This window comes from Lynx canadensis, chromosome D2 (genome assembly GCF_007474595.2).
Source record: "Lynx canadensis isolate LIC74 chromosome D2, mLynCan4.pri.v2, whole genome shotgun sequence".
In the NCBI taxonomy this organism is placed as follows: domain Eukaryota; kingdom Metazoa; phylum Chordata; class Mammalia; order Carnivora; family Felidae; genus Lynx; species Lynx canadensis.
The window spans coordinates 6,147,913-6,162,560 of NC_044313.2; the positions used below are offsets into that span (position 1 = coordinate 6,147,913).

A 14,648-nucleotide genomic window follows, 5' to 3' on the forward strand; every position below is an offset into this window, starting at 1 on the left:
TGGAAGCCTTTTGGGAGCCAGGAACTGGCCAGGAGAAGGAGCCTCAAAAGTGAAGAAGGAGGGCCCACCCCAACCCTCGCAGCCCTCGAAGGCACTTCCCTTGGCTGTAATCCCCTTGTGCGCCGTATTCAGTTGGTCCCTCAGGACCTGCATCTGTTAAAATAACCAACCAAGAGGGGCGCCTGGGTGGCTGAGTCGGTTGAGCGTCTGACTTCGGCTCAGGTCCTGGTCTCGCGGTTCGTGGGTTCGAGCCCCGCGTTGGGCTCTGTGCCGACAGCTCGGAGCCTGGAGCCTGCTTCCGATTCTGTGTCTCCCTCTCTCTCTGCCCCTCCCCCGCTCGTGCTCTGTCTCTCTCTGTCTCTCAAAAATAAATAGAAACATGAAAATTAAAAATAAATAAATAAATAAAACAATCAGCCAAGAATTCTGTTGGGCTGGAGGAAACAGAAGCATGTTTTTCCGTATACAGGTGATGAGCAAAGGCGGAGGATAAGGCATCTTAGCATCTAACAACCTCACCCTATTGCCACTTGGCACCTCTGAGCCTCAGTTTCTCACCTGCACGAAATGGTCGTCGAGAAGACTTGAAGAGCCACTCATTATAACGCGTCCTCCCGCATCCTGCCACATCGTAGACCTCGAGGTGCTCAGTGAGCTGCGGACGTAAACACCACTTGCAGTGTGGGGCGCTGTGGGTAATTAGAACACGAATAAAGGCTGACTTGGCTTCTGGGGTCAAACGCACCCGATGGTTTTCGGGTGATGTGTAGCACCAGTGAAAACATCTCAGTGGGTTTCATTCCTCATTCGCTTGCACTGCTCACCTTTTCACCTTTATGTGCCGAGCAGTGACAACCTTTTCTACGCCAGTACACATAAAACAGCTACTCCTGGGTGATCATTCCTCACACTAGAGGTGAATAGAACCTGATTCGTACTCTGCTCCTCATTGCTCCTTTCCGTTTTGAACCTCTGGCAATAAAGGGGAAACAGACCCACCCGACCCAAACTGCAATTGCTTTCTAATTGTTTTCAGAGGCAGGAATTGGCACATTAAATATAGGGTCCCTTGCAAGAGAGATGAGCAGAAAAGGCAAGTATAAGCCTAGCGATGAGATCTTGGGCTCTGAAATCAGACCGTCTGCCCAGTACCGGCCGTGTGACCCTAGACAAGTACTGAACCCCTCTGATGCCAGCGCCCCCACCTCCAAATGGGCACCAGCCCACTAGGGTTACTGTAATAGTTAAATAAAATAATGCACATAAAGTGCTTTGGCTTAGTAGGGGTTCAAACGAATGTTAGCGACTGCTCCTACTATTGCTTACGGAGACAAATTTGACAATAAATCATAGTAAAAATAAATAAAAATAATAATAATAATAAATAAAAATAAATAAAATAAAATAAAGGTAGTGAAATAACCCTAGAGATGAAAAAAAAGAAGAAAGAAAATTCTGAAGCCTAGAAAACATAGCCGTTTTACCTGTGTTGGCAGAAATGTTCGAAGAGGAAGGACAGCGTTAGCTAACCTGTAAACTCTATTCTTGCAGTCGCATCTACAGAAAGTGGCTCTGGGACTTTATTTACCTCTGGAATGAATGGTTTGTTGGGTTTCCATTTACTTACGGGATATAATCCATTTCCATTTATTAAACTTGGTAAATCCCATACTAGGAAGACAGTCCTATTCCATTGAGAACCGCCTCAAACGGTTAGAAACCCACATTCAAAAGACTTGGAAACTACAGGTAGTCATTTAAAAGGGGAGAGAGTAGCCTAAAGCTTTAAGCCCACGTAGAATGACAGCTGAGGGGTGTCAGTGGCAGAAACCCGACCTTATTCGCCTGCTCTTACGACTCACCTGGAAAATGCGGCTGTCAAACATGGCCCCGCTGTGTTCACACAGATTTCTAGCAAGTTTACAACTGTCTGTGGTGGCACGTGTGATCCGTGCATTCTGTGGCGGGATGGGGTCATCTGAAGAGCCCCAAACGACAGTGGTAACATATTTCAGTGGAAATGGCCCGTGATTTGATCCAAAATTCTGCATATTTGAAAGCAGTACATTAAGATATTGTTTTGCGGGGAAACTTAATTGTCCCCTATAGTTCCCAAGATGCTGTCTCAACGGTTTTACGTATTACAGTTTGTGAAACTAAATGAGAAAGAGCTGGGGAGAAGGAACTTGTTTTTTATTGTGGGAGGGGGGAAGTTATTTAATCATTTTGAGTAGTTCAGCGAATAGAGGATAACAAGAGAAAATTGAATGTAAATGCTTCATTGTTCTTACAGATGCGCAGTTCTAAATAGTTAGGATCCCCAAATACCGAAATTACGACCAAAAATAATTTGAATTTTGTGGCCAAGTTGAATTGAGTGCTATGGGAGACAGCGTAAGCCCCATTTTGCAGGGTGGAAAAAGTTATTTCGGGGAAAGTTGGAATGTGATTTGCTGCTACTTATCTTCAAACCTTAAGAGCCATGTGCTGACATTTCTTCTTGGCAAGGCAGTGTGGACCAAGTGGTTGGGATGAGGTAGATTTTAGAGCCAAATGGAGCCAAGTTCAGTCTCCACTGGCTCAGCTGTGTGGCTCTGGACAAATCCCTTAACCTCTCTGAGTGTTTCCGTCTTCATTTCTAAGCAGATAGATGGTAACAGTCCCTACACCACAGGGTCTCCACCAGCATCAAGGTTGAAAGTGCACTTGAAAGGCAGGTGTCCCAGGACCTGGCAAACAATAGGAGGGAGGTGGCATGCGGGTCATGAAGACAAGTCATAAATGGTAGTGGCGATAGGGAGTGGCTGTTGCTTTCACTCCCCAAATCACGAACCCAGAGCATAAGCCGTTTACCAGGATAACTTTCCCCATAGGGAAAACAAAAAGCATAGATATTTACAAGGGCTAAGCTCTAAAAGTAGTCCAAACAAGACTGAGCCGTAGAAAATGCCAGATCTTGGATTCTTTTTCTTATTTTTCATTTTCCTTCTCTCATTTCATACCTCAGTGCACTGTCTTTATAGAGAATTATTCAGTTGTCTGATCTCTCTGTAGAAGAGTCCAGAAGAGCCAATGATACGAGGGTGAAGAGTCCCATGATTCCAGCCAGTGTAGTTTTCACTGAAAACCATAAGGAGTTCTTTCAGCGTGTGAGGCATCCAGTCTGGATACATATTGATTTTCCTCTCGATTTTTTCTCTGTATTTATTTAGCTCCGGTTGAGGAATAGACCATTTTCAATAAAGGATCTTCGTTCTAGTAACTAGGAAAATCCTGATCATGATTTTTAATTACTCTTTTTATTATGTGTTATGTTTTGTTGAAGCTCCAGATGGTTTATCCCTCATATGAACGTATTCATAGCTGTATTTCCAACTTCTTGTAAAGAAAACCATTACCCAAATTTATATATGAATGACTTGGTAATTTGTGGAATAATAACTTGTAGCGAAGTCAATCTTCAGCAGAAAACTGGGTTGGATGCTCTGAATACCAAATGGCTTTCCTAGAGAGATCACTAGTGCGTGTGTGATTTAATTGCAGAGAGTATCCGTGGTGCCTTCTGGTGTAACTGACACATAAGAGCCGTCTTGTGATGCGTTTGCGTGAATATGTTGCACAGAATAATTAAACCCTTAAACCATATGTATACTCTTCAAAGAAATAATAGGAAAAAGTTGACATATCATCAATGAGCTTTTTATGTTCTAAATAATTGGTGCCAAACTCTTAGCTTTCTTTTCCCTATTTCCCTCCTTTAAGCAGTTCTGAAATTGAGGACAAGTTGTCAGCGTTGGTCTTGAGGACCTGACAGCATTGAGAATTCTTGAAATGACAAGGGAGTGAATGTGACTGTCCCCTCCCCAGACCCCCTCCAGGATCAGTGACCACAATTTGAAACCATGTTTTTTATTTTTAATTGATCCAGTTTGTTGGAACACATTCTGTCCCAACTGGGTTGCTTTTCTATAATGACTCTGTGTTTGTCGTCTGTTTATTTATTAAGCGCTTCCTGTGTGCGAGGCATTCTGCTAGCTTAGGGACGTGGCTTCTGCCGCTTAGCTCAACCCAGGGTGGGAGAAGACAAGACACCAAGAAACAAGGTAGAGCAGAAGGCAAGTCCTGTAACAGAGTCCTGGCACAGCACAGGGAAACATTAACGAAAGGAGGATGGAGAAAGGGATCCCAGAGGTGAAAATGAGTAGGTGTTTCTTTCTGCTCTCCTACGTTTGAGGGAATAAAATATTCATTTTGATGGAATCCATCTCAAACAATATAACTAAATTATATAATAGTAAACTTGGAGTGGGGTCATTTCAATATTGACTTAAAAGGGCAATTGGGGGGTGATTTTTTTATTTCAAACACAGATCATTTCAGAAATGTGAGAAATTTTATAAGGAAAAATGTTATCTACATCATAGTATTTTAAAACATTTTTTAATGTTTATTTGAGAGAGAGAGAGAGAGAGAGAGAGAGAGCAGGGGTGGGGCAGAGAGAGAGGGAGACACAGAATCCGAAGCAGGCTCCAGGCTCTGAGCTGTCAACACAGAGTCCGACGCGGGACTCGAATCCACAGACCGCGAGATCATGACCTGAGCCGAAGTTGGACGCTCAACCGACTGAGCCACCCAGGCGCCCCTACATCCTAGTGTTTTAACGTAAATCATAAATGATCATTTCTAGTCATATACACCCAAAGACTTTGCAATTAGAAATACAGTGCTTGGCTGGAAAGGATGAGATTCTTCCTATTGCCCTATAGACCTTTCTTCCTTCTTTAGGAAGGCCTGGATCACTGTCTAGTTCCCTCTTACGACCGCTTTGCTGCATCCCGAAGGTTTTGGACTGTTGTGTTTTCATTTCTGTTGGCTTCCGTGTACTTTTTTATTCCTTCTTTGATTTCTTGGTTAACCCGTTCATTCTTGAGTACAGTGGTCTTTAATCTCCAAGTGTTTGTGGTCTTTCTAAATTTTTTTCCTGTGGTTGATTTCACGTTTCATAGCGTGGTCTGAAAATGTGCACGGTGTGATATTGATCCTTTTGTACTTGTTGAGGGCTGATTTGCGACCTCATATGTGATCAGTTCTGCAGTCGGGAAGAATGCGTATCCTGCTGCTTTAGGACGAAATGTTCTGAATAGATCTGTTAAGTCCCTCCGGTCTAGCGTGTCATTCAAAGCCATTGTTTCCTCGTTGATGTTCCGCTTGGATGACCTGCCCACTGCGGTAAGTGGGGTGTTAAAGTCTTCTTCTGTTATTGTGTTATTATCAGTGACTTTATGTTTGTGATTTTTTGGTGTGTATATTCGGGTTCTGCCAAGTTGGGGACGTAAATGTTCTTATTCCCCCGTAAAGAAAGCGTGTGCTGTCTGTTTCCATCTCTGTCTTCACCCCAAGCCACTTCCTTGACCTTAGACTCGTGGAGTCAGCTGCTTGCCGGACATCCAGGAGCATGTCTCTCAGGTACCCGGCACTCAACGTGGCCAAGGTGGAACTCACCGTCTCCATTCCCTCCTGGATGAACCACCCATCTCGGGTGCCAACTGAGGTTCCTGATTCTGTCCCCCCATCTGTATTTCCCATCCCAAAGGCTTATATCTTGGTCTGGCCGTTTGTTTGGACGCTCACACCGGCGTCCTCTAACTAGCCCTCCTGCCGCACTTGTTTCTTGCCCCCGAAGTCTTGTCTACGTGGCCGTCAGAGCGGCCTTCGGCCCCAAAGCTTGTGTCTGCTCGGGTCACTGCCACATCTAATGGCTCCCATTACACGGAGTAAAGTCAGCAATGCTTGCAACTTGGTGGATTAGTCCCCGGCATGCCTCTCTGAGCAACGGTGCATCGCCCTGCTTCAAACTTTACACCCAACACCTGGAACTCAGCAGGGCTTCCCATTTCCGGTGCCCAGCCCCCACTAGCATGCTCTTCCTGTACATTCCATGCCTTTGAGAATGGAGGCACCCCTATCTGGAATCGTCTCTTCCTCATTCCTCTCCATCTCCTGCCTCACCACCCCTTCACACGTGACTTCTTCTTGTCCATGTTTCATAATCCATTTGGGTACCACCTCCCTCCGGCTGCCTTCTGGATTAGAAGCCTCTCCTTGAACTCCTGCAGTGCTTCGGGCATCCCCGTGTCATGGAGCTCTCATCACTCTTCGGGTCTGTCTTTCACCAGATGATGAGCCTGGGGGGTGTCTTATTCCCAGTGTCCAGCACAATAAATATTAAATGAGAGAATACCGAGGTGTCACTTACAACAGCCAAACAGATGGAAAAGAGCAAAATCAACTCCCGGCGTTTCATTTTCTGGTGTAAGGAGGAACAGAATTCCTTGTTAGATCAGCTAATCTAATAAGCAGAGAAAAAGAATGTTCTCATGAAATTATGCATTCACCTTCTGTTTTCATTTGCTGACATAGAGAATCCATCTAATTGGATTTTTCTCCTTGGGGAAATCTAAAGGAAATGGGTCCCTTGCTGTTCCATTTCCAATATGGCCATTGTCCACCTCTGCTCTTTTCTCACGGGACCTTTGACTGCTAGCCCCTTTTAAATTAGACGCACGTCTGGGGCGCCTGGGTGGCTCAGTCGGTTGAGCGTCCGACTTCGTCTCAAGTCATGATCTCGCGGTCTGTGAGTTCGAGCCTCGCGTTGGGCTCTGTGCTGACAGCTTGGAGCCTGGAGCCTGCTTTGGATTCTGTGTCTCCCTCTCTCTCTGCCCCTTCCCCCCTCCTGCTCTGTCTCTCTCTCTCTCTGTCTCTCTCTCTGTCAAAAATAAATATACATAAAAAAAATAAAAATAAATCAGACACACGTCTGAGAAAGTCTCAAGTGAGCACATCCTCAGTTTCAGCCGTGGCTTCTCAACAAGTCATGGTCCCTGGGAAAGACATGGGGCACGGGGTACCCAAGCTGAGAGGGGACAGTCCTAGACAAAAAGAATATGCCTACAGCATTTGCCCGAAATTCAGTCCTTCATCCATCCATCCATCCCTCCATCCATCCACTCATCCATCTGTTATTCCTCTTGTCCACAAGTTTACTGATTGTCCTCTACCAAAAGTTCATTGTCCAATTCCTGGCTTTCCTGGTAGATTTCCTATGTCCCCCATACATGAAGCAAGTCTCCTCCTTGGACATCCATCTAAACTAGCTTTCAGTTAGAAAGCCTTAAAGTATTATCTCTTTGTGGTATAAATTAGATCTCTACGCTTTGTGTTACAAATTATATTTCTACAAATTCCTATGTGTGTTACTCCTCTTAGTATTAGATTCATTCAAAATAAGGATCCATGGGGCGCCTGGGTGCCTCAGTCAGTTGAGCGTCTCAGGTCATGATCTCACAGTTCATGAGTTTGAACCCTGCGTCCGGCTCTGTGCTGACAGCTCAGAGCCTGGAGTCCGCTTCGGATCCTGCATGTCTCTCCCTCTCTCTGCCCCTTCCCCCACTTGCATTTTCTCATGAATAAATAAACATTAAAAAATATAAGGATCCAGCACCGTTAAGCACAGAACTACTAAAGTGTTAACAAAATATAAGCAAAATAATAAAATTATGAATGAACAGTAAATAATATAAGTAATAACAATATAACTTGAATTGTATTAAATCTTCTTCTCCTCTGTGATCTCGAAGCTGACCAAGCCCTCTCTCCCCAGGAGCACTGAGGCTGTTCCAGGCCCTTCCTCGTGTAGCCAGGGCTCCCACTCCTCCTCCCCATTCCCCTGCTCTGTGCGTCCTTCTGCCTGCTCCCCCCACCGCGTGGTCTCACCCCCTCTCTGCCCCATTTTCCTCCAGCCCCTCCACTTCCTCAAGCCCCTGCCTCATGATTTCACCTCCCATCCCCCTGCTTCCCTTTAGAACCACCGTCTGGAAAGACGCACTGACCATTTCTGTCCCCATCCCCTCGGCCTCCCCTGCAGCTGCCCCCGTCAAGGCCGCCAGCCTCCCACACCTCCCTGCCTTGCCCTTGCCCATCCCGGCAGGGCGAACCTGGGTGAACCTGCCCAGAGGATCCTGGGAAAGCTCACAGGAGGGACACGTAGAGGATGGGGATTCGAGACCAAAAGCAACACGGAGGCTGGCCCCCTCCAGCATGATCTGTGTATTCCTGAGCAGAGGGAGGGGTGGGGCGGGGCGGGAGGATCCTGGTACCTTAATCAGTGAGTGTGAGAGATCATCTGTTTTATGTTTTGGCACAATCTCCTTCCACCCTCGCTGGCGAGGAGAGCACAAGTCAGACCTCCGTGAGGGTCTAACTGATTTAAGCCAGGCGTTTCCGAAATATATTGAAGTCCATGTAAAACGGGGAAATTGCTTTCAGTTCTGGACTTGGCTGGGAGAGGAGCTAAAGAAATCGATTATGAGGAAAGTATTCCTCGCCTGTTACATCAATAGCCTCCCACTTCCGTTTCAAGTCTACCCATTTGTCAGCACCCTGGATGCAAATCCTAACTCAAGCCAACTGAAGTAAAGGAGAGGGGGCTATTGAGGAAGGGGAGAGGCAGAGTGGGTCCCCAGCACATATGGAAACTCTCCCCCTTTGTCCCCCTTTGTCAGGGCTGAGTGGTGGCTGTGTCTGGGCAGCGTCCTCTAAAGCAAGGCACCAGGCTGAGGGAACCCCTGTGAGCATGTTCTTGGAGCTTTGAGAACAGAGAGGCAAGACTTCTTCCCCGGAAGCCCCAGCTCACAGCGTGCCATAGGGGAGAGTTGTGGTTGGCCTGCTGGGGTCCCTGCTTCATCTCTGGACTGGAGACGGGGCCACCCCCAGCCGATGGTGTGAGGCTCATTCTCTGGAGGCTGGGGAGGAGGAGACAGCCACTGCCAGTCATTGCCACCCCCTGCAAAGTCCAGTATTTACAGCAACTCTGGGACACCTGGGTGGCTCAGTCGGTTAAGCGTCTGACTCTTTTTTATTTGAGAGAGACAGAGTGTGTATGTGAGTTGGGGGTTGGGGGGGGGAACAGGGGCAGAGGGAGGGGGGAGAGAGAGATGGAGGGAGGGAGGGAGGGAGGGAGAGAATCTCAAGTAGGCTCCATGCTCAGTGCAGGGGCCCAACACGGGGCTCGATCCCACATCCCCGGGATCATGACCCGAGCCGAAATCAAACATTGGACGCTCGGCCAACTCAGCCCCCCAGGTGCCCCGAGCATCTGACTCTTGATCTGGCTGAGGTCGTGATCTCACACTTGTGAGAATGAGGCCCCCCTCGGCCTCCTCGCTGGGCGTGAAACCTGCTGGCGATTCTCGCTCTCTCTCTCTCTCTCCCTCCGCCCCTCCCCCATGCCCCTGCCCACTCTCCTTCTCTCCCTCAAAATAAATAACTAAATGTCATTAAATTGAGTTTAAAAAATAATACTAAAATAAAATCAAGTCAACGACACGTTGCCCAGGCAGATACAACGCAGGCTCCGTGTGGAACTCTTTCCCCTCTGACACCAGCTTGGCTCCCCAGATTTCACAGCTCAGATCTCCTGGCCTCGCCATCGTCTGCCCAGAATTCCCTTCTGCTCCCACCTTGCTCTGTCTGGCCAGCCGTTGTTCCATCTGCAGGCTTCCTGTGTGAAGTTCTCCTTCCACAGCATTCCGTTACCGCATTCCATTCACCCATCTTCCTCCCCTCCCGCACCACTGCTTTGAACAGTTTGCTGTTGTCCCAAACGCTTCTTGGACATGTTAATATTGATAGCTGGTTCTCTCACCTGAGGGTGTACCCGCAGGGGTGATATCCTGGATCCAGAGTTATTGTCCCAACAGGTGGCTTCGCCCCTGCTTCTAGATGGCGGGGGCCTTTGTGACTGGCAGGCAGATAACTCTCCCAGCTTGCAAATCGGCATGTGCCGTCCATAGAAGAGCGTGTGCCTGTGTGTGTGTCCCCACATGCACGTGCACGTGGGGGCCTGGGTCCCTGGGCGCACACGCCTGGAGTGTGCTAGAAGAAGGCGGTGAGGGGGGATGGGTGAGGGCTCCACGTGTACCGTGGGAGCTGTCGTTCAAGGCCCACGTGTCTGAGTCCTGCCTGTCTGGGTCTCCTCCTGACTGCTTCCCGAATAGGTGGAAGGTCCTTTGGGAGCCTCACGGGGTCACCTGTCACATAAGGGCGGGTCAGCTGCTGGCTGCCTTGTTCGCAACATATCCGTACGCTTCTCCACTCATCCTTTTATCTCGTTTGTCTTTCTTTTTCCACAGAGGCCTCATCGCTAACAGCTTCACAGAAACCCATTATCTGCTGGATGGCACCGATGTCTCCCTCACTCGAAATTACACGGTAAGTCCGGCGGCAAGGCCACCACAACACCACGCACGCCGTCACGTCTGTGCTTAAACTTTGTAGCTGTTTTATCCTAAGTGAAGCCACATGCCCAGAGGCTTCACTTAGGGACCATAAGGCACCTATGCATCACTTAGGCTTTAGGCATTCCATTATAACTCCAGGAGAACTTGGCCTTGGCCAGCTTTGTGCCAGGATCGTCCTTGGAGATGTGGCCGACCTCGAAACCACCTTCCAATCACTAGGGGATGCTCGGTTGGGCAAATCCTTTCTAGAAAACCTAGCCACGTTTCAAGATGGCTTGGAAATCAATTGTCCCTGGGCTGAATTTAGCTGTGTTATACTTTAAGTCCCTTAAAAACAATTCGAAGTAAAACTGACTCTGCTTAACCTATAAACGTATCCTGCCTATTATAAATGTAACCTACCTATTATAGGCGTGTCCATCAGAAATAAATGTATAAGCCATTTATCTATATGAATGATAAATCCACCATAAACACTTATGATCCTATATTATGGTGGTTACCATCATATGACATTTATCACTTTTAGCTTTCCCGGTATTCGAAGTTTTATGTGTATCTTGGAAAAGATGCTAATTTTATTTGTTCCTTTAACAAGTGTTTGCTGTGTTTTCTGTGTGCTCAGCCCGCGTGAACATGGGCATTTAAAAAGAGTTGCTGCCCTCTGAGGACTAGGAAAGCTAGTTTTTTTTTTTCCAAAAAGCTGTGGATATTTGTTTTAACAAGAATTAGCTTAGAGGAAGGCTTTACATTTGCAGTTGAAGTGTCGTCAAGCAGCCGTTGTCGACCTGCCAGGTTTCCCCCTTTCTTTATCACTTGTGTGCATGTGGCACTTACAAACTGATGCCTTCAGACCCCCAGCAATTTGGTAGAATGACCCGACACTGACCTTCCAGCCTGCAGAAAGCACATAGGAGTCCTGGATATAATATAACCATGTATGAACTTGTGTTACTACCTCGTCAAGTTTAGAGGAGAGTCCAAGAAATCCCCAAGAGGCAAAGACAAAGAAGGGGTATAGGCTCAGAGCAGTAAACTGGTGAGTTGGAGTCATGGGACCTCAAAGGGCTACTCAGGTCCCGAGAGAGGGACTGGTGCTTGGGACCGGGGACAAGAGAAGTGGGTGTCTACAACTGAGAGGTTTTGCAAAAGCTGGGCCCCCAGGAAGCGGCTTCCTCTGTGGGAAAGAACAAGAATGTCTAGTCTGGAGAAGGGACAACAGAGAGAACTGTCTCAGGGTATCCTGGATTGAAGAAATAGCTCATAAGAAAAAGAGAATTGAGAGCCCAGCTAGCCTTATAAGCATATGTTTGCAGTGGAGTCGACTGGTGTTTATATGTCTGACGCCTACATAGAAATGCAATTCCCGGTCAATACATTAACATCCAAACTGGTCCCAAATCAGTAATCCTGGATCCCCTGGGCCCAAGCTGAAGCCAAGCCAAAGTAGTAGAAATAGAGATACGTCTACAGCCACGATCACATGAGACGCCCATGCCAAAAACAAAGAATAATAAAAATATTAGCAATGAGCCCCAAATCAAAATTGCAAAACACACAGTGAGAAAAGCCACAGTGAGTGAGCGTCAGTGGACAAGGGGAACAAGAGAATCAGCACCTCAGGGAATGCAAGACAATACAAAAATCAGGGGAATTTATAAATATTTTAAAGAGAACAGAATAGGCCTGATAGAAATTCCAGAGTGAAAATACAGAAAGAAAGAAAGAAAGAAAATGGGAAAGAAGTAATGTTTAAACGGTGTGATGAGAATGTTCTGGAACTGGAGAAAGATATGCACCCCAAGTAGGAAGAACAAAAAGCAGAGTCACTCCAGGATGGCTTGTAGTAAAACGGCAGACCCCTAAAGATGAAATCGTAACACCACCTGAGAGAAAAGAGACACTTGTGCAAAATGACAATTGCACCGACAACAGACTTCTCGTTAGCAACTACAAAATTAGAATTCAGAGAGCCACGGGAAAATTACAAAAATCAAAGGAAAATACATTTTCACACAAAGAAATAGAATGTGCTGCTCTCAGATTCTCACAAGGAGTATCTACCAAGGAAAAACTAACAAAGAATATTGCAGTAAGAAAGAAATAGAACACAAGAGCCAAGGATAGGCCGTTAGAGGCAATAGGAAACAAAGCCACTGCATGTGAGTAAATCTAAGTAAGCTATTTAAGATAATAATTACAACAATAATGACTAAATTTGGATGTTTTAAGACAAGATGAGCAAACATTTAAAACAGTTTAAGAATTTGTATTGTACTGGCAAATAATAGAGACACTGATTAACTTGAGATTTTGATAAATATGTATCTTGCTAATTTAAGTATAACCGCTAAAAGAATAGGAAAGCAGAATGTATAATTCCAAACAATAGATGGTCACAAAAATAGTATATCAGCTCAGTGGAGGGCAGGAAAGAAGGAAAAGGATTTGAAAAGCAGAGTAAATATAAAACACAAAATAATTAGCTAAAAATGAGTCAACATATTACTCTAATTATATGTAAATAGACTGAATCTGTTTATTAAAGTAAAAACAGATTATCTGCTTAGAACTTAAAATGAAATCCAGCTACATAATTTTTACAAGATTCACACTCAAAATACAACATGGTTCTGAAAGGAATGGAAAATATATAGTAGACAGATATTAACCCAAAGAAAGCTACTGTCGTAGTATTAACATCAGGCAACCTAGATCATAAGGCCAAAAAAAGACATTATTATGGATAAAGGGACTGATTGCTTAACGATAAAAGAAGCAATTCGAAAGGATGGTAAAATACTTGTGAAACTACATATACCAATAAAATAGCCTCAAAACATGTGAAGCAATAATCAAAACAGTTACAATAAACTGACAAATTCACAACCAGAGAGGGAGATTTAAATATACCTCTCTCAGAAATGAAGATTTTAATAGATGAGCAGAAACTAATGAGAAGGAAGGCCAAAAGGATGGAGAGAATCATTTAAGCCAAAAGGTGGTTCTTTGAAAATATTAATAAAACGAACAAAACCTAAATCTAATCAAGAAGAAAGAAGAATTCCCAAGCAACAGTATTAACACAAGGATAGATGTAACTATTGCCGTACAGAGATTCTGAGAATCACAAGAATGTTATCGACAATACTAACCATTTCTTAAAAATGTAAATTCTGGGGGTGCCTGGGCGGCTCAGTCAGTTGAGCATCTGACTCTTGATTTCAGCTGAGGTCTTGATCCCAGGGTTGTGGGATCAAGCCCCACTTTGGGCTCTGCGCTGAACATAGAGACTACTTGGGATTTTCTCCCCGTCTCCCTTTTTCTCTCTCCCCTGCCCGCTGGCCCTCTAAAAGAGAAAAATGATTTTTAAATCTTCCCACCCCCCAAAATAATATCAAGCCCAAATATTTTCTCAGGTAACTTTTACCAAACCTATAAAGAACAAATAGTTACTAAGAATTAAAAAAAAAAAAATTTAAGGGAAAAGAGAGTAACTACGAAAATCAGAAAAAGAACATCCACAACATGAATATTATAGACTAGCTTCAATTATGAACATAGTGGCAAAAATCCTAAGTAAAATATTTACAAATCATGTCCAGCACATATTTTTGAAAATACCTTATGACCAAATGGTACTTATCCAAGAAATGCAAATATAGTTCAATATCAGTATATCTAATAATACAGTTTTATGTATTATTATCTTTAGATGAAAAATATTATTATGTTTGATATTATTTCTTCAAATATAGTCCATGGTATTTATTATGTAGATTATAAGAGCTCTCGTGGGTGGGGAATGTTTCTTGTATCTCCTTTCTAACCCCGTAGAGCTTCACACATCATCTTACATAGACTAGACTTTCCAAAAACGATTCATTCATTCATTGATTCATTCACTCAGCAAACATTTATTAACCACCTTCTGTGTGCAGAAACTGTTAGGGTATGAGGCTATAGGTTGAATAAAACATATTCTTCGGCATATAAATTCTACTCAAAAGGTAGGGTGTTTACAAGATGTGAAAATACTTATGCTTTAATATAATTGCTACCATAGGAGGTATGTACAAAATACCACTGGAGCCTTGGCAAGGCCATGGTTAGTTTTAACTCATTGGAGACCATTTCACTAAAGAAATGATATCTAACTCTCTAAGAACGAGTATAGAAGAGAAAGGTTGGATGCAACCCTTTGGTACTAAAGAGGTTTGACTCTATCTTACTGAAAATTGGAAGCTATGGGAAGTTTTCATATAGGGGAATGGCATTGTTAGGTTCTGTGCTTTAGAAAGGCTCTCTGATGGCAGAATGGAAGAAAGATTGGCAGAATTACTGGCAGGC

General features: G+C 44.8%; 1 protein-coding gene across 1 annotated transcript in view; it reads left to right on the forward strand.

The window, feature by feature from the left end:
- ADAM12 (ADAM metallopeptidase domain 12) overlaps window positions 1–14,648 on the forward strand; it is a 349,938-nt gene that overhangs the window by 205,121 nt on the left and 130,169 nt on the right. Inside the window, exon 4 of the mRNA XM_030334765.1 lies at window positions 10,191–10,269. Within this exon, the coding sequence (XP_030190625.1) occupies window positions 10,191–10,269 (79 nt within the window). The remainder of the gene's footprint in view (window positions 1–10,190; window positions 10,270–14,648) is intronic.